The 21,799-nt window shown below is 36.6% G+C and overlaps 1 protein-coding gene across 1 annotated transcript in view; it reads left to right on the forward strand.

The window, feature by feature from the left end:
* Positions 1–9,915, forward strand: part of ZBBX (zinc finger B-box domain containing) — a gene marked incomplete at both ends in the record, with an annotated part of 116,144 nt that extends 106,229 nt beyond the window's left edge. The window contains 2 exons of the mRNA XM_080696580.1: positions 489–604; positions 9,677–9,915. Coding sequence (XP_080552706.1) covers positions 489–604; positions 9,677–9,915 — 355 coding nt within the window. The remainder of the gene's footprint in view (positions 1–488; positions 605–9,676) is intronic.
* Between the last annotated feature and the right edge of the window lie 11,884 nt (positions 9,916–21,799).

Below are 21,799 nucleotides of genomic sequence, written 5' to 3' on the forward strand. Positions count from 1 at the left end.
AAAGATGCAACAAAATAAACTAACAAATCATTACTGTCATTACTTTGGGTTCTGGCATGTCCCGACTGATATCCATGTAGTCCTAAATTACTGTACACAAAAGAGGTTATTTATCTACAGTCCATTCATTAGGCTTCTATTAAATAGCCAGTGTACTGATGAATGCTCTTGATGATAACACCAAAGCTCTGCTAGCTTAGAAGTGCCCTCTGAGTCGTCAATGAAAAGCATCACCAGAGACCATAAAAGCATCCCTCCTTGGTTCCATTGTGGTTCTATTTATTGGGAAAGAGAGACTGATGAGAATTTCTCTTTAAAAGAGGCTTTGGTATATTGGGCACATTGTAAATTATAGCCCGAGTCTGGTAAAGTCCCCTCACATCTGTCTGCTTCCAATGACTTCAATGCATGTAGTATTGATCAGAAGATAAATGAAGGCTAAAACTCGGTTCTGTATATTGTGTATTGATCTTTTAATGTATTTTCAGCTCTTATGGAAAAGATACTGAAGTTCGGTCTTTGCTGGCATTTTCTGAGAGCAGCACAGATGAGGAGGAAGAGTTTCTTGACAAGCAACATGTCGTCACACTGCCCTGGTCAAAGAGTATTTGAGAATCATTTGTTCATTACTTTTCCATTTTGTTCTCAGAGTAAAGTGAACTGGAAAAAAGTAACTAAGTGATTACCTGTCCAGGAGCTGGAGCTGTTGATTATTAATGTCTCTGATGTTTCAAGGATTGTAAACCAATAAAAGACAGTGAAATTTTAAGGTTAAGGGCTTTTCCTTCCAAATGATAAATTGTATGTCAAATAATAATCTATATTGCAGATTATGTCAGTAAAGTTTGGCACATTTAAAGGAATAATAGTGATAACTTTGTCTATAAAACCTACTATAGGACAGGACATGATTATATTCAAGTCATATTTTTTTATCAGTGAATTATGTTTTAGGTAATTATGTCATTAAAAAGAGTATACATTTTATGACCATATAATAGTAATTATCATCAGTTGAGCTTGTTTTTACAGTGTTTCTCTCTTAGGATGTATGTGTGTGCATGTGCTTTTATAAATGCATTATAGTCTCATGACATAATGTAAATCATGTTGACAGTGACATACACGCACACAGCACTTGGTGCTCCCCTCACCGCCTTATTTTCCTCCCTCCTGATACAGAGTACTCAGACTGATGTTGGTATAGTTGGTATATATTCACATGTATCCATTAATGAACCTCAGTCTTCCTCCTCCTCTATCCTTGTATCTCCTGCCTGGCTCCACTAAGGGTTTCTCCTCTATTATCTGGATTTTCTCTTGTATCTCAATTATTTCCTATCCTGCACATATTAGAGAAAATATATGACCCTTCATTCTTTGTGATTGGTTAATTTCACTTAATATAATGTTATCTAGATTCTTCCATTTTCTTGCAAATGACATAAAATTTTGTTCATTTTATTGTGGAGTAGAATTCCATTTTGTGTATTTCCCATAATTTGGTAATCCATTCATCTGTTGATAGATATCTTGGCTGGTTCCATAATTTGACTATTGTTCATTGTGATGCTATATACATGGCATATACATATATTACTATAGTTCTGTGGTTTCAAGCCCTTTGGAAAGACACCCAGTAGCAATATAGCCAGATCATATGGTAGATCAATTTTCAGTTTTCTAAGAAATCTCTAAACTAACTCCATAGTAGTTGAACTAGTTTATAATCCCGTCAATAGTATAGAAGAGTTTCTATTTTCCCACATCTATTTGACTTCTTTATAATTGCCATTCTGATTGGGGTTAGATGGAATCTCAGTGAAGTTTTGATTTGCATCTTTTTGACTACTAGTGATTTTTGACAATTATAGAAGTTCTGACAACTTTAAAAGTTGGCTCTAGGGAAAAAAAGAGAAATCAATATAAAGTGGACATAATATTCATCATACTTTGCTCCAGTAAATCACAGAAAATACCCCAATGAACCTTACTTTGGGGTATTTCTTATGTCAGCTTGTCTAGTTTACCAATGCTCAGATTCTTTTGTTCAAACATAATTATAGATGTTTCTGCAAAGGTAGTATTTAGATGAGAGATTAAAATAAGTACATCAGTAGACATTGGATAAAGCAGATTTTTCTCCATAATGTGGGTGATCTTTATCCAATCACTTTGAATGTCTAAAAATAAATGACAGAGATTCTGTAAGGCATCAGGAGGAAATTCTTCCTTTGCTTTGCCTTTAAGCAGGACTGCAACATCAGCTCTTCCCTGAGTTCTGGATCTACTAACGCCATAAATATGTGAGCCAATTTTTCAGAATGCTCCCCCCTTTCCACAACTAACTCTCTCTCTCTCTCTCTCTCTCTCTCTCTCTCTCTCTCTCTCTCTCTCTCTTCTCTCTCTCTCTCTCATTTTTTTTTCTGGAGATACTTAATACAGGGTATCTGAAGGAAAACTGTGATGGTCATAGGAAATAACCCAGGGGAAGTGTTTTTCTGATGTAGATCTTGGCTTTAGTGCATGTTTAAGATTTTACATAATTTTTTAACTCGTGGGCTTAAAAAAGAGCAAGAGAAGATGTGAGGATACTTTTGTGGTTGTCACTGGATGACATTTTAAGATTTTTCCCTTATGGAGCTTGTTGACATTAGAAAAAGTGTCTCTAGTGGTTGACTATACTTTCCAAAATCAAAATATGGTCCTGCTTCAGGGTTCAAACTCTTGCCTCCTGTGTATTTCCGAGTAGTTACCCCTTCTACAAGATTGATAGTTGTTCACTGAACATTTATCTTTGATACTTTTCTATGGCATCAAAGCATTGTACTAGAATTCTCACACATCATCTACTGACAGGATAGAAAATGATGATGAGACTTAATAGTCTTTCTGTCTTTTAATATAAAAATGCCCTTTATTGGATCTGACTAACATATGTGGACAATAAACAAACAAGAAAGTCAGTCATATTATCAGGAAAATATGTTTCAAAAGAAATAAAAAATTTTAAAAAGACTGTGACTCCCTAGTAATATTTAAAAAAATTATTAGTACATTGTAAAGCTACACCATAGCGAGTTTCAATGTTATGAAAACATGCTGGCACACAGCTCTTGGTGTATTTTGTGTTAATATCTCACTCCACTCTCCCACCTCTCTCCCCACACCAGTTATTGATATTGGTGGTAATATCTTCATGTGTTGTGATATAATAATACTATTATTATTAATTTGTAGTACTAGGGATTAAGCCCAGAGGCATTTTATCTTTGAACTAGACCCCTAGCACCTTTAATTTTTTTTTTTTTAATTTTGAAATTTGGTTTCACTGAGTTGCTGAATGTCTTGTTAAGTTGCTGAGGCTGGCTTCCAGTGTATGATCCTGTCCCAGCCTCCCAAGTACTAGGATGGCAGGCATGCCCACGAAGCCTGGCTCCTTGGTAATGTTTACTCTCCTCTTATCACTTCCTCTATTAGGATGCCATAGATGCGATAGTGAATTACCCTCAAGTCCGAGTCTTCAACACTTGTATCAGAAACCCTGTAGGCGTGTGGTGCTGAGGCTACTGGCTATCTGAATTTTAGTATCTGTAGTGAAAAGGGGAGGAATTGCCTACTTACCTACTAAGAAAGAAAAAAAAATTAATTTTAGCATATCTGCTCAGCTTCAAAATTACTTCACTCTTCTTGCTCTTTTTTCCTCTAAAACATTTTCTTCATTTCTGATGAAGAAGCACATTATTCCTCTGGACATGATTTATAAAACTCAAGTACTTTTCTCCAATTGGAAGGAAGTTTATTTTATACCCGTTAGAGAAGGATTCGACCATGACTATTCCATCCATGTATTTAGCCATAGTGTCCGCCTTTTATGATCTGGCTCAGAAGAATATTTCGTATGATACATTACCTTTTCCAATATAAGAATATTGAAACAAACATTAATCTGATGATGGATAATCATCAGTGCATCTCTGGCCAAATCTGAGATGAGCAATGGAACACACAGACTTTGTGACTTGGCTTCCAACACAATATTAAAGTTCCACATGAGTGTCCCCTGTGACAGAGCAGAGCAGATTCCCTCTTTCTTTATTTGCTTCCCATAACCACATATTTAGAAAAGTTCCCTAATTCTAAGGCCATTCGTCTAATGAGGAAATAAAAGCCAAATAAGATTAGAGCCCTTGTCTGAAGCAGCTTCTCTCATTTTAAATTCAAGCTTAAACTTGTTGCTGAAGGCCTGCCTTGAGTTCTGACTGTGGAACTGAAAGAATCATAGGTATTCCAGGAGAATCCCATCCATGTCTTTAATACTAAAATTAGTACTGTGTGCCTCTAGCAACTGTTGGAAAAATGACCACAGGATATTGCATGCATTTGACCTTTGGATGTTTATGCCCAGACTTTACTTATTATGTAATAGCCAAGTGAAATTCCATAATTTTATAGCTCTGGACATCCACATAATGCTAACAAGTTGCCATTACACTGGATTTGATAGTTTTAATATGTTGCTTGATATTCCTTGAAACCTTTCTTATTTACTGCACCCTAGTAGATGTAAGTCAGTGCTGTTCATGCTCTTAAGATCACTTAATGATGTGCCATATATGTGAGGTACACAGAAAACAGTTTTTGAACAAATAAATGTTACCAAATGGCTTCTTCCCTGCGGCGGGGCACTCAGATATTTTAAATAATGCACTGATTCAGAAAGAGTGATATTCTTTATTTCCTTGATTGAATTTTTGGAAAGATTCATCCAGGTTTTGGCATATGATATTTCTCATCTCCTATTTCCCAAAATATACCTTTTCAAAAGAGTTTTCTCTAGCCAGGCGTAGTGGTGCAGGCTTGGAATCCCAGTATGTGGGAGGATGAGATAGGAGGACTGTGGTTCACAGACAGCCTCAGCTACTTAGCTACTTAGTGAGGCTTTCTGCAACTTAGTGAGATCCTGTTTCAAGATCAAGAGTTAAAAAAAAATAGGGCTGGGAGTGTAACTTAGAGGTAGAATGCACGTGAGTTCCATCCCCAGTACTCAAAAAAAAAAAAAGAGCTTTTTTCTAATCTCTACTCAAATTATTTCCACTTATCCCCATTCCTTCATTCTTTCTCATGGCATCACATTTTTCCTCCATAACACTTAACACAGTGGTGTGCTTGTGAAGATTATATATCAACTGGATTTTAGTGAATGGATACATGCGCATGATCCCAAGGATAAGACTTCTCAGTTTGTAACTTTTCCCAAGGTTAAACAATATATGTAGTTAGAAAAATTCAGTTTATCTTCAGTTTATCAAATATGTTGTAAAAATTAAATGAAGTTATAAATGCAAAAAGCCACTTTTGAAGCTGGAAAGGGCTCTGTCATGCTTATTATCATCACTTTTTATGGATTTACACCATAATCATTGAATATATGGACTAATGGTGAGTCAGTAAGTGAAGTTAAGGTCAAGTTGACAAAAATTATCCACAAAGACACTCAACATCAAAAGTGGGGAGTGCTTTCAGTAAATTGAACAATTGAATTGAATGATGTAAAATACCAGTGTTTAGGTTGAAAGTTAGATATTTAAACTTATTAATCTTTCTGAAACATTGTTCCATATGTCCATAGGTTACTTTTATCAAATATAAAAGTTTTTAAGTACTAAATATATGCCAGCACTGTATAAACATACTGTATGTCATATTTCCAGATTAAAAAAAAGTTAAAAACGTACTCTTTACACCTCCCCAAACCTATTTTATATGATATTCTGTTTCATCATAATTTTCATCCCTGGTTATTTATTACTAGCCACATTTGCATGAAAACAATGTTTATTTCCTCTGAGTTCATCTGTGCCTGTAGTTTATCCCCTACCTAAAGTCATAATTCTTTGTTAGTGACATCCTGATTGTTCCTGGGTAAATGATTATGATGCTGCAAATGAGATTATGACTTGAGCTGGGGAATCACCAGCAGGCAGAGATAAACTCTAAGGAAATTAGATCCTCCTCTTTTAATGCAAATGTCTTCCATAGTTAAGGAAAAGGAGAGGATATTCTGAATGTTATGTATAAGGTGACAGTTATGCTTAAAATGAAAAGAATTAACTGATTGATAGGATTTCTTTTTCAAATGCATATAATGCACAATAACAGTTCTGCAGGCATAGTTCTGAAAGGAAATTTATATGCTGTTTATTTTTCTGCTGGAAGGAAATAATATGTGCATTGCTTTCTATTCAGAAAAAAAAAATCTAGCTACAAAGGCTCTTAAAGATTTCCAAAGCTGGTCATGGTGGTGCACACTTGTAATCCCAGCATTTGGGAGTCTGAGAAAGGAGGATCGTGGTTTGAGGACAGCCTCAGCTACTTAGTGAGGCCCTTTGCAACTTGTAATTGTAAAATGCCTCTGGGTTCTATCCCTAGTACTGCCAAAAAAAAAAAAAAAAAATTAAAGGGAAAAATATTCTTCATCCCTATTTTACAATTAATTGGGCTTTATATAGTAAATAAAAGTATAGAAAAATGTTTTAGAGTAAAAATTTTATACAATTTAACCCTTTTTACATAATTGTCATATTTGTATTGACTGCCATTTTTCTCTTTATTCAAATGATAACAGTGTTTTTTGTTTTTGTTTTTGTTTTTGTTTTCTGGTACTAGGGCTGGAATTCAGGGGCATTCTACCTTTGGGAGACATCCCTAGCCATATTTTTTATTACTTATTTTGAAACAGGGTCTCATTGATTTGCAAAGGGCCTCGCTAAGTAGCTGAGGCTGGCTTCTAACTTGAGTAATCCTCCTATCTCAGCCTCCCAAATGCTGGGATTACAAGTGTGCACCACCACACCCAGCTAACAATGTTCTTGGATAGCTCTGTACTTCAACAATGTGACTTGAAAGTACAGGCAGGAGATTAACAGATGCACATCTTGGCTTTCAGAAATATTTCTCAAGGCCTGGCAAGTAGCCTCAGAGACCCAACTCCTTCAGCTACATCCTACCCACTAAATGCATTAACCACTTAAATGTTTTATCAACGGATAAGATTCGAACTCTCATGATTGAGTTATTTCACTTCTTAATCTTTTTGCATTAATACATGCACTATAAGCTCTTTGAGGATACATTTTAAATCTAAAGCATAATATTATGGTTTGTAATAAGTGGCAGAAACCAATGTTTTGAGATAATAAGTTACACTTAGAGGCAATGACACTACTATACTTGAATAACACAGTTTCTTATATAATCCACACCTATATTTTACTTTTTGTTTTATGTATGTATGTGTATATATATATATATATATATATATATATATATATATATATATAGCTTTACAAAGGCCTAGAGTGCACACACACACAGAGATCATCATTATTCAACTTCAGATTTTCATCTTAGGTCTTCTTGAAACACATTCCACATCTCTAAAGTTCAGATTTTGGGCTAATACCCAAATCCAATATGCTTTGGCAAAGACCTTCAATGCACTGTTTTTGAAAAATGCTGTGATATGAAATATTTTTTCAAATGAGTTTCCAATATTAGGGTATTTTGAAAACTGTAATATTAGAAAATTTCACAAGAATTCAAGAAGAATAAATTTGAAATATCTATAAAGAAATGATTTCAGAGCCAAAGATTACAAATTATTTCAGACATAAAGTTTTATTCCAGTGAATCAAGGCTTAAACCCTTTATAGTCTATGTATAAAAGGAGATATTTTGTTCAAACTGAGTTCTGGGGAAACAGGATTTCTTGATTTGTGTGAAGAGTGTGAAGAGCGACTGTCTACATGCTCAACAAATGTGTGTACACCTGGATGTATTTTATATAACTCTGTGAAACTGAGGGCAGAATTATACCTCCACATTTTGAGATCTCTGGCTTGAGCCCATGAAGATCTCTGGATCTATTCTCATACCTATATTCTGTGATTTAAGTTGTCATGGAATTGTTAAGATATGTTGCTGCATTGATACTCTTTTGCAGTGAATCACACAGCCATGGAAGGAAGATTGTTTCTCTTTCTTTAAACTAAATGGAATTTTTTTTTGGTGATAAATAAATTCAATGGAAATCTAAACAAGAACTATATAAAAAAAACAAAAACTGGGCATTGTGGCACATGCCCATAATTCCAGTACTTAGGAGACTGAGACAGAAGGATCGCAGGTTCTAGGCCAACCTTTGTAACTAAGTGGGGCCCTCAGTGATTTAGTGAGGCCTTGTTTCAAAATAAAAAATAAAGTGGCTGGAGGTATAGTTTAGACATATAATGATCCTGGATTCAATCCCTAGTAACACACACACACACACACACACACACACACACACACACACAAGAAAAACCTAAAAAAAGACATTTTCAAGGGGAAATAGGGTTCTTGGGGCATAAGGCAATCTACCTTAGGATGCTTGTGAATGCTCATGGATACTTTCATGGCTTGCTGCCTCTACTTTTTTTCTACCAAATGGTTTCTTGGACTCACCCCTAATTTCTGTGTATTCTCAAAGGTTTAATTTCTTTGGGGTCACTCAATTCTCTCGCTCTATCTTATAGACTTCCTCTCAGCTCTTCTCAGAGAGTCATTTTATTCTCCAAAACTGTCTTTTCAATTCTCCATGAAAAGGGAAACGTGGGATGGATCTACCTTGTATTTTCAAACCAGGGAAAACGGTAGCCTAAGGTGTGCCCACAGGTGGTGAGATCCAAGGATCTCACCGAACATGCTGAGAGAAACAGTGGAGGGAGGAATAAGTTTGTTATAAAGCATGGCCTCTCTACATCAGCAGGCCCAGAGTTATGATTTATCCTGGACATGGTGGTTCAGACCTGTAATCCCAGTGCTTGGAAGGCTGGAATAGGAGGATGGCAGGTTTGTGTCCAGCCTTAGCAACTTAGTGTGTCCTTCCACACTTAATAATATTTTGTTTCAGAATAAAAAAAATAAAAGCCGGGTGTGGTGGTGCACGCTTGTAATTCCAGCATTCGGGAGGCTAAGACCGGAAGATCATGGTTAGTGGACAGCCTCAGCTACTTAGTGAGGCCGGCTGCAACTCAGAGAGACCCGGTTTCAAAATAAAGAATAAAAAATAGGGCAAGGGCTGTAGCTCGGAAGTAGAATGACCCTGGGTTTTATCCCCAGACACACAAAAAACAAAAAACAACAACAAAAATAAATAAAAAATAAAAGATAAAATAGGGCTGGCATATATCGTGGAGGTAGAATGCCCCTGGGTTCAATCCCTAGAACCACCACCACCACCACCACCACCACCACTAACAACAAAAGAATCTTAAAAATGTGAAGTGTGTCTGTCATGCTGCAAGCTTCTCTGAAAGACACTCAGGGAAGGAACTTAATAGCAAAGGAGGTCTGCAGCATTTGCACTAGAGGGTTCTGAGCATGAGCATGGCTGTGAGGAGGACAGAAAAGGGGACTGAAGGCTAGCAGCAAGTCTGGATCACTCTGTGTGTTTGGCAGGGTGAGTGGGACCTCTTGTCTCTGGCCAGCATCAACCTAAGCACATTGTGTTCTTAACTCGTGTCCCCAAGGGCGTCCTCTCTCAGAGGATCCAGGTGTACATTTCACTCTGTTCTCAGAGAGCCATTGCTGGAAATGAGTAACCTGAGGCTTTATTTTAATTTTGTTCCCTAAGTCCTCATCATAGACACTTCTTCATTTCGAGGACTGATGCATTTGACAAGCCATGAAGTGAAATTTCACACTGAATTTCCCTCTGGGCAAATATCTTCTGGTGGTTGGTCGCAGCTTACGTTCATGGGCCACGTTCCCATGCAGCGGACACTTCCCTCAGCTTGTCTGGCATTGCAGGCCAGACAATTCTGCGGGGAGCTCAGGCCTGTCTCATATAGATTCGCTTTTATTGATTCTTGAAATGGCCCCATTTTCTTTTTTTTTATAGAGGAGGAACTAAACCCCAAGCAGATGCTTGTGATTAAAGTAAGAGATAATGATGATCAAACTTTTACCAAGAATATGTCTCCTCCTGCTATCAGATAAATACCAAGGTGAAAACAAGCCATTTATCTGTGAATAAATACTGCACTGGGGGTAAATGGTTGATTTTCTAAGTTTGAAACAATTATGCTTTGACAGCATCACTCCTCTCAAGATTTTAGGTTTATTATAACATCATTAAAAACACATTTAGTTGGTATTAGTGAAACAGTTCATTGCACTGTTATGTAAGAGACAATTTTGACATAAAGCTGGTAAAAAGTGGTCTCAATTTAATTTTCAATATTTCTAAAAATGTATCCTATCTTCTCATGTATTAAAATATTTTATTCACTGAGATTTCTTTAAATAAATGAAATTTTACTTTTCTGCTCAACAAATAAGAATGATAAACTACAATCCTACCAAATTATTATTTTTTATCGTATGACATTTATTGTTCTGGAATGTAGAAACAAAGATACTTTAGTCTGTAAAATTAGATTTGGTACATGTTATTCCACAATACCAGTCAACATAAATGCTACCTCAGAAGGAAAGGAGTGGTTTGCCATTTTCTTCATGGAGTCATAAATATGCAAAGTTTAAAAAAAAACAATTTAAACATCATTTTTTGGACGGACTACATTTGTAATACATATCCCAGATTTGGGGTGATGTAAAATGCTCTTCTTAGAGAAGGGACAGCATGCTGTCATATCCTTCATTGAAAGGAGCTTTTTAGAAACCATATCCTTTACCTGTTCTCACAGTTGTTCTCTTCATTGGTAAAATTTCTTAATAGAGATGTCTCTACACTTTCAATATTTCATTTTCTGAGTTCTCTTCGACCCTTTCATAGTAGGCTCTTGTTCTCACCACTAGATTTTAATATTGCTAGTAATAATGACCTTCCTGCTATCAGAAGTCACCTAAGCCTCCTAGCATCATTGGTGTGGCTGACGACTCTGCAGCCCTTGAAGGCCTGTTCACATACTCCACATTCTCACCACACAATTTGAACCCCCCTTGATTACTCCTTTCTAGAGTGTTGTCTACAAATCCTCCTTCCTTTCCCAGCTCCAGGATGTTGGTGCACTCCGGACACAGTCTCTGCCATTTGTCTATCTAGCCTCTCTCCAGGTGATGTTAGCTGACCCCACCGCAAAATTTCACCTTAATCATCACTGCTTACCTCAAATTAGTGAGGTGACATTTCTAAAACGAAATTGCAGATTTTTATTCTCAAAGTAGTTGCTCCTTGAATTCCTATTTAGAATGACAGTGGTATTCTCCTAATTACTCTGTTCAAAGAATCAGGAAGTTATCTTTGAATCCTCTCGTTCTTACAGGCCAATGTGGATTCTTTAACGAGTTATTCTGACTCTTTAGTTTCTTCCTTCATTCCTTTCTTTCTTCCTTTTCCCCTCCTTCCTCTTCTTTCCTTTATTTTCTTGTAAACTCGGGGACATTCTACCTCTGAGCTACACCCCAGTATTTTTATTTTTGTTTTAAAACAGGGTCTTTCTAGATTGCTGAAACCCTTACTAAATTACCAAGGCTGGCCTCCAACCTGCAATCCTTCTATCTCAGCCTCCCAAGTATGGAAATACAGGTATACAGCAGCATGCTCAGACATGGTTTTTTTCTTTAAAATGTGTTTTCTTGCAGCAAATTTAAAAAACTTTATATTGTCTTAACCCTTATATGTATCCCTTGGGTCTTGGTTTAGAAAAATGTCAAAAACAAACTCTAGATTTGTGATAACTTTTATACTCTTAGTACTATGGTTATAATTTTCCTTCCAAAGGTAGAATATGTTGTTTTCTTGGGAGAGCGGAGGAGACTATTGAGAAGGCTTCAAGTAGCTTGTGGACTTTCTGTCCTTGACTGAAGGCTTGGGTAAAAATTGATCATCAGATTTGCTAAATTTGCCTACCCACAAAATAATCCTATGAGGCAATGCATTTTATTTAATAGTCATTTTTATCTGCTAATAAACATTTTTGACAATCCACTATGTGTTAGGCCCTGAAGAAGGCTTTGGGGCATAAATGAATAAAATATGAATCTTGCCTCAATGACTTTGAGGTCTGATAGGAAGGGGAGACACATAAATAATTGCACTAATGAATATAGATTGTCTTCATCTCTGAGATATTTGTGTTAGTCTATAGAAGTGGTGTTCAATTTGGGTCTTAAAAATAAATTACATTTTTTCTTCTCAACTGGCATAGTTGAAGAATGAAAAACATTCTTGACAAAACTTACATGATGAAAATAACTCTAATGAAGAGAAAGACACCTGTATTTTTTTTTCTCATCATTAAGCTTATTAATAAACATTTGGTTCTGTATCCAGACAAATTATAGCCTCAAGATGGAAGATTCTGAGTTTCTATGTGCTAAGGTTATCTTAAGATTTGCAATCAGGGTTCAGTATATCCTCCTAAGCTCTAGAGATTTGACATTCTGTCCTAAAGGGACAGGAAAGCAACAAAGTCTGCTTTTCAAGTTATACATTAAGTGTTGATGACAGGAGGTAAAAAGAGCAAAGGGGACCTTGAGTGATACATGGGATGAGTTGAAGCCAGCCATACGTGGCAGGGGCATGTCATTCAACACTGCAGCAATGAGCTTATTTACTTTCTGAAGTTCCTGGAAAAAATTATCACCGGGAACCTCTAGCAAAATGAATGATGAGGTCATGGGCTGTCCTTCTTTTTGATTTTGTAGAAGATAGGAAGCATTAAGTGAACAATTTCTCAGATATTTATCTACTACACTGTCAGCTGCAGCTTAGAATTCAAAACAGAGAAAAATGTTTTATGTCAGTGCTTTTCAAACTGCTCCACAGAGCACTGGTTCCAAAAAGACACCTTAGACGGTGAGCATGGAGGACAGGGTTCTGAACTTCTATCCAGGTTTCAGTCAGAAACCATTTCAATCTCCTCCCTGTACATAAAACTATTTCCCGCTAAAGATTTATCATAGTATTTCTTAAATAGCACTGAATGGGGTCCACTGTATGTGAAGGGGTACTCATGTTGTTGTTTAACTCAGTGGAATAGTACTAAGCCCAGGCTTCCTGCAGTCTAATGCACAAATGCTCATGACGCTGCTGTACTTTGTGGTAAAGAGGCTCCCTTGACTCAGAGCTGAGTCATTGTTCTGAGAATGTGCTTTTATCATTTTAAGAAGCAGTTTAACTCTTTAGTTTCTCCTGAGAAAGAATTAAAGAGGAAGCGTTTAAATGTTAGAAGTGACTCTACAACCTATTTTCATTCGCTCATGAGAACCTGAACAAATAAGAGAGGTTTTTTAAGTCCTTGTATAAAAATTTCTCAATATCACAGGATTTTTCTATTTGTACAGTATTTAAAGCTATAGAAAAGGTGGCTCAGGAGCTAGACCTGAGATATGCTTGCCTGAGAGGGAAAGTAAGCAGGTCGGCTATAGATGAAAAAAGAGGGCTAGCTTAATAGGCACCCACTGCAGTAGGTGTCAAGGAGCAGCAAGTGAGCCTCTGCCTCTGCCAGGCCATTATCAGTAAAGGTGTCTGATCAAGGCAGGGGCCCATCAAGATAAAAATAGGAGCACTCAATAGCTCATCAAACAGGGCTCAGAAACAATGGGACTCACAGAGGCTTATACAGATAATTAGGATGATGTCCATTTCTCAGTTCGAGGTCTTTGAGATATGGGTAATGAATCCCTGAATAAATTTCAAGAAGTTTGTGAACACTATGGCAATCTAAACTTACATGATTCTGTGCTGTGGAAAGAGATCATGGCTTTCAGAGATTTAAAGCAATCTACATTTGTAAAAAAGTTTCAGACATGGGAATTGCGGTGCTTGCCTATATAATCCCAGTACTTGGAAGGCTGAGACAGGATGATGACCAGTTTGAGGGCAGCCTTAGCAACTTAGCAAGACCCTCAGCAACTAAGACCCTGTTTTAAAACAAAATTAAAATGGGCTTGGGGTATAGATTTGAGGTAGAAAGTGGAATGTACCTGGGATCAATCCTCAATACCAAAAATTAAAAAAAATTCCTTTATACATAGGTGACATTTTTTCTGATATTTGAAGGATGACAAAATTTTATCTGTTTAAATAAGAGAATGGGACTTCCAGGAAAATGGTGACAGAGAGACAGCCCTTATGAGTCCTGCTGACACCTGATCACCATTGTCTCAAAAACAGCATTCTACAAAGCCAGAACATACTATTAGTAGAGGGATAAAAATGGTAAATACAACGGACAGAGAATAAGAAGAATAGAAGACTGAACAGAGAGCAGAAAAGAAACCTGCCTGCCCTGTGGCATGGGTGCCATAGCAGCACCATCTTGCCTCACAGCTCCAGACTCCAGAGATGAAAAAGAAAACAACAACCTAAAGTGAGTGGCTACATATCAATGGGTTGTATAAGTCATAAGTTGTTCCTGTGAAAATACCAGCTACAACTTCCAGCAGCTGAGCTTACCACATCCTCCAGAATCCAGAGAGAACCTCAAAACCAGAAAAAAAAAAAAACAGCACCCCTCATGGCACAGGATGCTATGGTGGTGCCATATTGCCAGCGGTGGCCAAGCTAACCATGCCTGCTAAAGATCCAGACCAGTGCACATTAAAATCATAAGTGAAACTGTGGTACCCACAAGAGACCACCCAGTGCTACACCCCCAGGAACTCATGCAGTTGTGATAAACTTCCTGGATCTGAGATTTGAAGTTCAAGTCAGTGAAGGAGTAGTGGCAGCTGAGATTATCACAACTTCCAGAGATCCAAAATGACTCTCAATACACCATAAGAAAAGTTGCAGTTTTACGAGAAAATGCCCAGCCCTACTTCCGCAGGGACTCCTGCAGCCCCAATAAACTTTCTGTGTCTGAGGCTATGCATTACAAACCAGAGAGGTGGAAGTAGAGTCTGCTGTTGGACATAACAGAGACTCAGACAGATTCAGGCTCTATTCAGTGGAAAGTGTGGGAGAGAAACCTATGATTAACAGTTCACCCAACTAGTAGGATTTTGGGAATCACTACAGACCTCCAAATCATGGTGAACAAGGAGATGTTAGAACAACCCAGCCCAGGCTGTGAAGAACAGAGACCCTCTGCTTACATGTTGACACCTCTAAATTTCTACTACTAAGATTGGATCATACATAATATCCACAAAAGAAAAAATGCCAAGACATCAGAACAACAATCCTGAGAACCCTGAAAATATGAAAACTAGGAACAGTGAAGAAATAATAAAAGTCATGAATACTGACCTACAAGAAATGCAAGGAGAATTCTGAATCCTGATCTTCAATATAATGAAAGGCCTCAAAGCAAGTGTACAAGAAACGAAAGAGAAAATGGAGACACTAAGAAAGAATCTGAGAGAGAGCTAAAATAAATGAAAGAGCGAATAAATGAAATGAACACAGCAATATGAAATTCTGGAATATTAGATGAAATGAAAAATAGAAAATCACTGTTAGAAGACAGTTCATTCAAAACCAAAAACTCAGTCAACAGCATACAGAAGTCATTACAGCAACAAAGCCTAAACATCCAACAACTATGAGGCATGAAACATCCTAACTTACAGATAAAAGGCATTGAAGAAGGGAGAGAGGTACAGACCAAGGGTATTCATAATCTCTTCAGAGAAATAATTTTAAAGAATTTTTCAAAAATGAAAAGAGACTTGGACTTACACTTTCAGGAGACATACAGAACACTGTTAAACAAGATCAAAGAAGGACCTCACCGTGCCATGTAATAATCAAAATAACCAACATAGAGGGCAAGGAAAGAATCTTAAAAGTAGTGAGAACAAAACGATGAGTGACATATAGGGACAAAGCAATAAAATTAAACCCAGAGTATACAACCCAAGTCATGAATGCCAGGAGAAACTGAAATGATATGATCCAGACTCTGGAAGAAAACAACTTTCAAACAAAACTTCTATATTCATCAAAGTTATTATTAAAAAATGAGGGAAAAACAAGGGTTTCAAGATAAGCAGAATCCCCCAAAATTCATGAATTGAAAGCTAACACTAGAGAAAATACTTAAAGAAATAAACCATAAAGAAGAATAAAAAAGCAGACTTCAGAACCAGAGAAGGGATGAAGTTGATCAGTGGGGTATCTATGTAAAGATGAAAAAATATTATACCAAATAGAAGATAGAACACAAAATGACAGGAAATAAAAATCATATTTAATAATAACCCTGAATGTCAAAGGATGTAACTCACCAATCAAAAGACATAGACTGGCAATATGGATTAAAAATCATAATCAAAATATATACTGTTTGCAAGAAACTCACCTTACAGACATAGACTGAAAATGAAAGGATGGAAAAAGATGTATCATGCTAATAGAGAGTGAAAATGGACAGGGATAGCAACGTTGATATCCAACAAAACAGACTTTAAGCTAAAACACATCAGAAGAGACAAAGCAGGGAACTTCCTTTTATTAAAAAGAACAATCTGCCAGGAAGATATAATGATAGTAAATGTTAATGCTTCAAATGTGGGTGCAGCTACATTGTAAAACAAACCCTTCTGGACATCAGATCTCAAATAGACCCAAATAGAATAATATTGGGAGACTTCAACAAATCTCTCATATAACTAGATCATCTTCAGGGCAAAAGATGTGTAAAGACTCTTCAGAACTAAAGAAAATAATAAACTGAATGGACCTTATAGATATATGCAGAATATTTCAACCAGGAACAACAGAATACACATTCTTTTCAGCAGCCCATGAAACCTTCTCCAACATAGATCATATCCTGGGCCACAAAGTAAACACCAGCAAGTTAAAAAAATGTAATATAATTCCCTGCATCTTTTCACATCACAATGGAATAAAAGTAGAAATTAACAACAGGAAGACCAAAAGAAACTATTTAAATACATGGAGATTGAATGATACACTATTGAATGATGAGTGGGTAAGATCAGAAATAAAGAGAGAAATAAAGAAAGTTCTGGAACTAAATAAAAATACAGAAACAATTTACCAAAAGCTATGGGACACTTTGAAGGCAGTGTTTAGAATAAAGTTTATATCATTGAATGCCCACATAAGAAGAACAAAGAGACACCAAGTAAACAACCTAATGACACATCTCAGTGGCCTAGAAAGACTGCAATAGTCTAATCCCAAAGCCAGCAGAAGGCAGAAAATTATTCAAATCAGAGGAGGAATAAATGAAATAGAGATCAAAATATAATTCAAGAATCAACAAAACAAAAGGTGGTCCTTTGAATAGATTAATAAGCTTGACAACCCCCTGGCTAACCTAACGAAAAGAAAGAAAGAATAAGCTTAAATTATTAAAATCAGAAACGAAAAAGGAGACATCACCACAGACAGTGAGAAAATTCAAAGGGATTATCATAAACTATTTTGAAATTTTATACTTCAATAGACTGGAAAACATGGAAGAAATGGATAGATTTCTAAGCACATATAACTGACCTAAATTGAACCAAGAGGCCATAGTAAGCCTAAACCAACCAGTAGCAAGCAAATAAATAACAAACAGCAATAAATATTCTGCCATCAAAGAAAAGCCCAGGCCCTGATAGGTTTCCAGCTGAATTCTATAAAACATTCAGTGAAGAACTAATCCCAATACTTCACAACTTGTTCTGGGAAGTTGAAAGAGATGGAATTCTCCCAAATTCCTTCTGCAAGGCCAGTATCATATTAATCTCCAAACCAAATAAAGATACCTCAAAAAAGGACAATTACAGACCAGTATCCTTGATGAACATACATGCAACAATTCTAAATAAAATACTACCTATCTGCATTCAAAACCATATCATGAGAATTGCATACCACAACCAAGTTGGTTTCATCCCAGAAAAAAAAAGGCTGGTTCAGCATATGTAAATGAATGCACATTATTCACTACGCACATGATCATATCAATAGATGCTGAAAAAGCATTTGACAATACCCAACACCCATTCAAGTTAAAAACACTGCAGAAAATTGGAATAGAAGGAACATATTTCAACATCATTAAAGCAATATACAATAAACCCAAAGCCAACATCATATTGAATGGGGAAAAACTGCAAGAATTTCTTCTAAAATCAGGAACAAGACAAGGATGCCCACTATCTCCACTCCTTTTCAATATAGTCCTTGAGACTCTTGGCACAGCAATAAGACAAGTGAAGGAAATCAAAGAAATTCAAATAGGAAGAGAAAAATTAATACTATTCTTATTTTCAGATGGCATGAAACTTTCTCTAGAAGACCCAAAGAACTCAACCAGAAGACTACTGGAGGTGAGTAACCAATTCACCAAATTTGCAGAATACAAAATCAATCTAAAGAAATCAGTTGCTTTTCTATATGGCAACAATGAATCCAACAATGAAAGAAATAAAGAAAACAATTCCATTCACTAAAATCTCAAAACCAATAAAATACCTAGGAATAAACCTAACCAAAGACGTAAAAGACCTCTATAATGAAAACTATAAAACAGTAAAGAAAGAAATTGAATAAGACCTTGGAAGATGGAAATATCTAAATTGCTCATGAATAGTCAGAATAAGTATCATCAAAATGGCCATTCTGCCAAAAGTGATCTACAAATTTGATGCAATTCCTATCAAAATACTAATGACATTCTTCATAGACCTAGAAAAATCAGTCATGAATTTTATATGGATAAAGGAAAGACCCAGAATAGCCAAAACAATCCTCAGCAATAAGAACCATGCAGGAGGCGTCACAATCCCTGACTTCAAATTATACTATAGAGCAACAGTAGTAAAAACAGCATAGTATTGGCAGAACAACAGGCATACAGACCAGTAGAACAGAAAAGAAGATACAGAAACAAACCCTCACATCTTTAGTCAATTATTCTTTTAAAAGGGGCCAAACTCATGCACTGTAGAAAAGACAGCCTTTTCAATAAATGGTGCTTGGAGAACTGGCTATCCTTTCATAGAACGATGGAACTAAGTTCTTACCTCTCACTATGCACAGGAATCAACTTTATATGAATCAAAGACTTAGAAATTAGACCAGAGACTGTGAAGTTATTAGAGAAGTGTATAGTCTCAACACTCCAACATATAGGTACAGGCAGTAACTTTCTCAATAAGACCTCTAAAGCACAGAAAATTAAAGCAAGAATTAACAAGTGGGATGGCATCAAACTAAAAAGTTTCTTCTCATCAGAGGAAACCATCAAGAACCTAATGAAAAAGCTTAGAGAATGGGAGAAGATCTTTAACAACCACTATTCTGATAGAGGGATAATATCCAGAATATGCAAAGAGCTCAAAAGACTTTACACTAGCAAAACAAATGCTGGCAAGGATGTGGAGAAAGAGGAACTCTTTTACACTGTTGGTGGGAGTGCAAACTAGTTAAACTATGGAGATCAGTGTGGAGATTCCTTAGAAAACTAGAAATGGATCCACCATATGATCTGGCAATACCATTCCTAGGTATCTTTCCAAAGGTGTTGAAATAAAAGTACAATAACATATGCATGCCCATGTTCATAGAAGCACAATTTGTAATAACCAAAATATGGAACCAACCTAAGTCTCCATTAACAGATGAATTGATTGCAAAATTATGGGAAATACACACAATGGAATTCTACTCAGCAATAATGAAGAACAAAATCATGTCATTTGCAAGAAGATAAAAAGACCTGGAGAAACTTATGTTAAGTGAGATCAGCCAAGCACAGAAAGAGAAGGGACTTATGTTTTCTCTAATATTCCCAAACTAGTAACTATTAAGAATACCAGAGGGACTCCAGATAATGGAGGGGAAACCTCAGCAAAGCTGAAAGGGAAGGGTAGGAGATGAAGAAGGCTGAGGTTGATTAGTGGAGGAGCTACATTTGAATATGTGCAAAAGTATAAATGTAGAATGGTTAACCTGGACACTCATTGTTGGGAGGGAGAAGGGGAAGTGGGGGGTAGGAGAGGGCACCAAGCACAGTCTGAATGTATGCCATTTTCAACATGATTCACATAAAGATTAAAAAAATAAGAGAATGGAATAGCTAGGCACGGTATGGTGGTATACATTTCTAATCCCAGTACTCGAGAAGCTGAAACAGAAGAATAACAGGTTCATGGCCAGCTTCAGCTGCTTAGTGAGGTTTTTTGAAAGTTAGTGAGACTGTGTTTCATTTTATTTATCTATTTATTTATTTATCTATTTATTTATTTATTGGTGGTACTGGTGTTCCTGGAAACCCTTCTACCTCCAGGCTACACTCTCTGTCACCTATTTTTTATATATTTTTTTGGAAACAGGGTCTCTTAAGCCAGCAAGGCTGGCTTCAAACCTGCCTGATCCTCCTGTCTCTGCCTCCCAAGAGCAGGGATTATAAGCATGCACCACCATGCCCAGCGAGACTCTGTTTTAAAATAAAGAATTAAAAATAGGGTTGGGGTGTAGCTTAGAGGTAGAATGCTCTTGGACTCAATCCCCATTACAGAGAGAGAGAGAGAGAGAGAGAGAGAGAGAGAGAGAGAGAGAGAGAGAGAAAGAGAGAGAGAGAGAGAGAATAACAATGGGATGAAGAAAATCAGATTTTGGTAAGAACATCATACATGCAAAAATGTAAAAAGATTGATTTTATCCAAATATAATGGGTAGGGAGAAGATTGGTTGAAACAGAACTTGAAAAGTTTGCAAGGAATTTGTGTTTTATGTGCTGTACAAGGCCATGGAAGACTTTAAAGTGCATGTGCCATAAACAAATTGAGCATTTCAAAGCTCACACTTGTGGAGATTACTGTGGGAATGAGTGATAGTGGGAAGAATAGTATAGAAGGTTTAGATTTATGCACCTATTCTAGCCCTGGGAAATTGTGATAAAAGTGTGGCCGGATCTAGGCTAAAACATTATTTAAGATTCTATGGCCTTTATTTAAATACAAGAATGATCGCAGCAATTTCTTTAGATAACCATTTATAAATGTTGAAAGGCCTGGGGTTCATCCATAGCCATGTTCCTTTTTTGTGTGAAACAAACTTATACAGTGTCAATATATGTATACCATGAGTAATCATCAAGTCAGGGTTGCTAGAATTTTCTCTCCTAGAGTAGTTTTGATTTCTTTGGGAAGTTTTGAACTCCTATCTTCTATTTTTAAATAAAAATATAATAAATTGTTGTAAACTATCATCACCCTGCTGTTACAGGAATCTTTCATTTTCCTTTTATAGTACATTGAGAAGCTTCCAGTAGAGTCCTTTCTGGAATTAACTCATGCTTTTGTGAATGGATTATCAACAAACAAACAAGCACACACAAAACTTGAGCCTGATTCTTATTAGTCCTGTGGAAAGACATCCCATGCTGAAAATCCAGAAAGTCTCCAGAAATATGATCCCAATTTTTCATCATCCTTATTGTTATGACTTCTAACAGGACTCAGCCTTTCCAGCCGGCTTTTCATCATGTTCACCAGTAGGTCTTCTACTCATGGTCCCATAGTCTGTGGTGAACTGAGGAAATGAATATAGAAGATAATCCATCTTGAACTTCAACCCTGTCCTCTCTTGAGCAATCTATATCTGCTTAGATATCTTTTAAAAGGAAGAGTGTCACATACTAACCAGGACCTTGTTCATCCAATTTAGGCAACACGAATAACTGATCTTAGTAAAAAAGAACCTGAAAATCTCTGGTGTCTCATGAAATCATCCTCAAGGTACTCTCCAGATCCTCGACCACTGGAGAAAGATGCCAGCTGATGAAGTATGGTGTATGTGAGGGGCATGGAGAATAAC

This window comes from Muscardinus avellanarius, assembly GCF_963383645.1.
Source record: "Muscardinus avellanarius genome assembly, chromosome: 5".
Classification (NCBI taxonomy): domain Eukaryota; kingdom Metazoa; phylum Chordata; class Mammalia; order Rodentia; family Gliridae; genus Muscardinus; species Muscardinus avellanarius.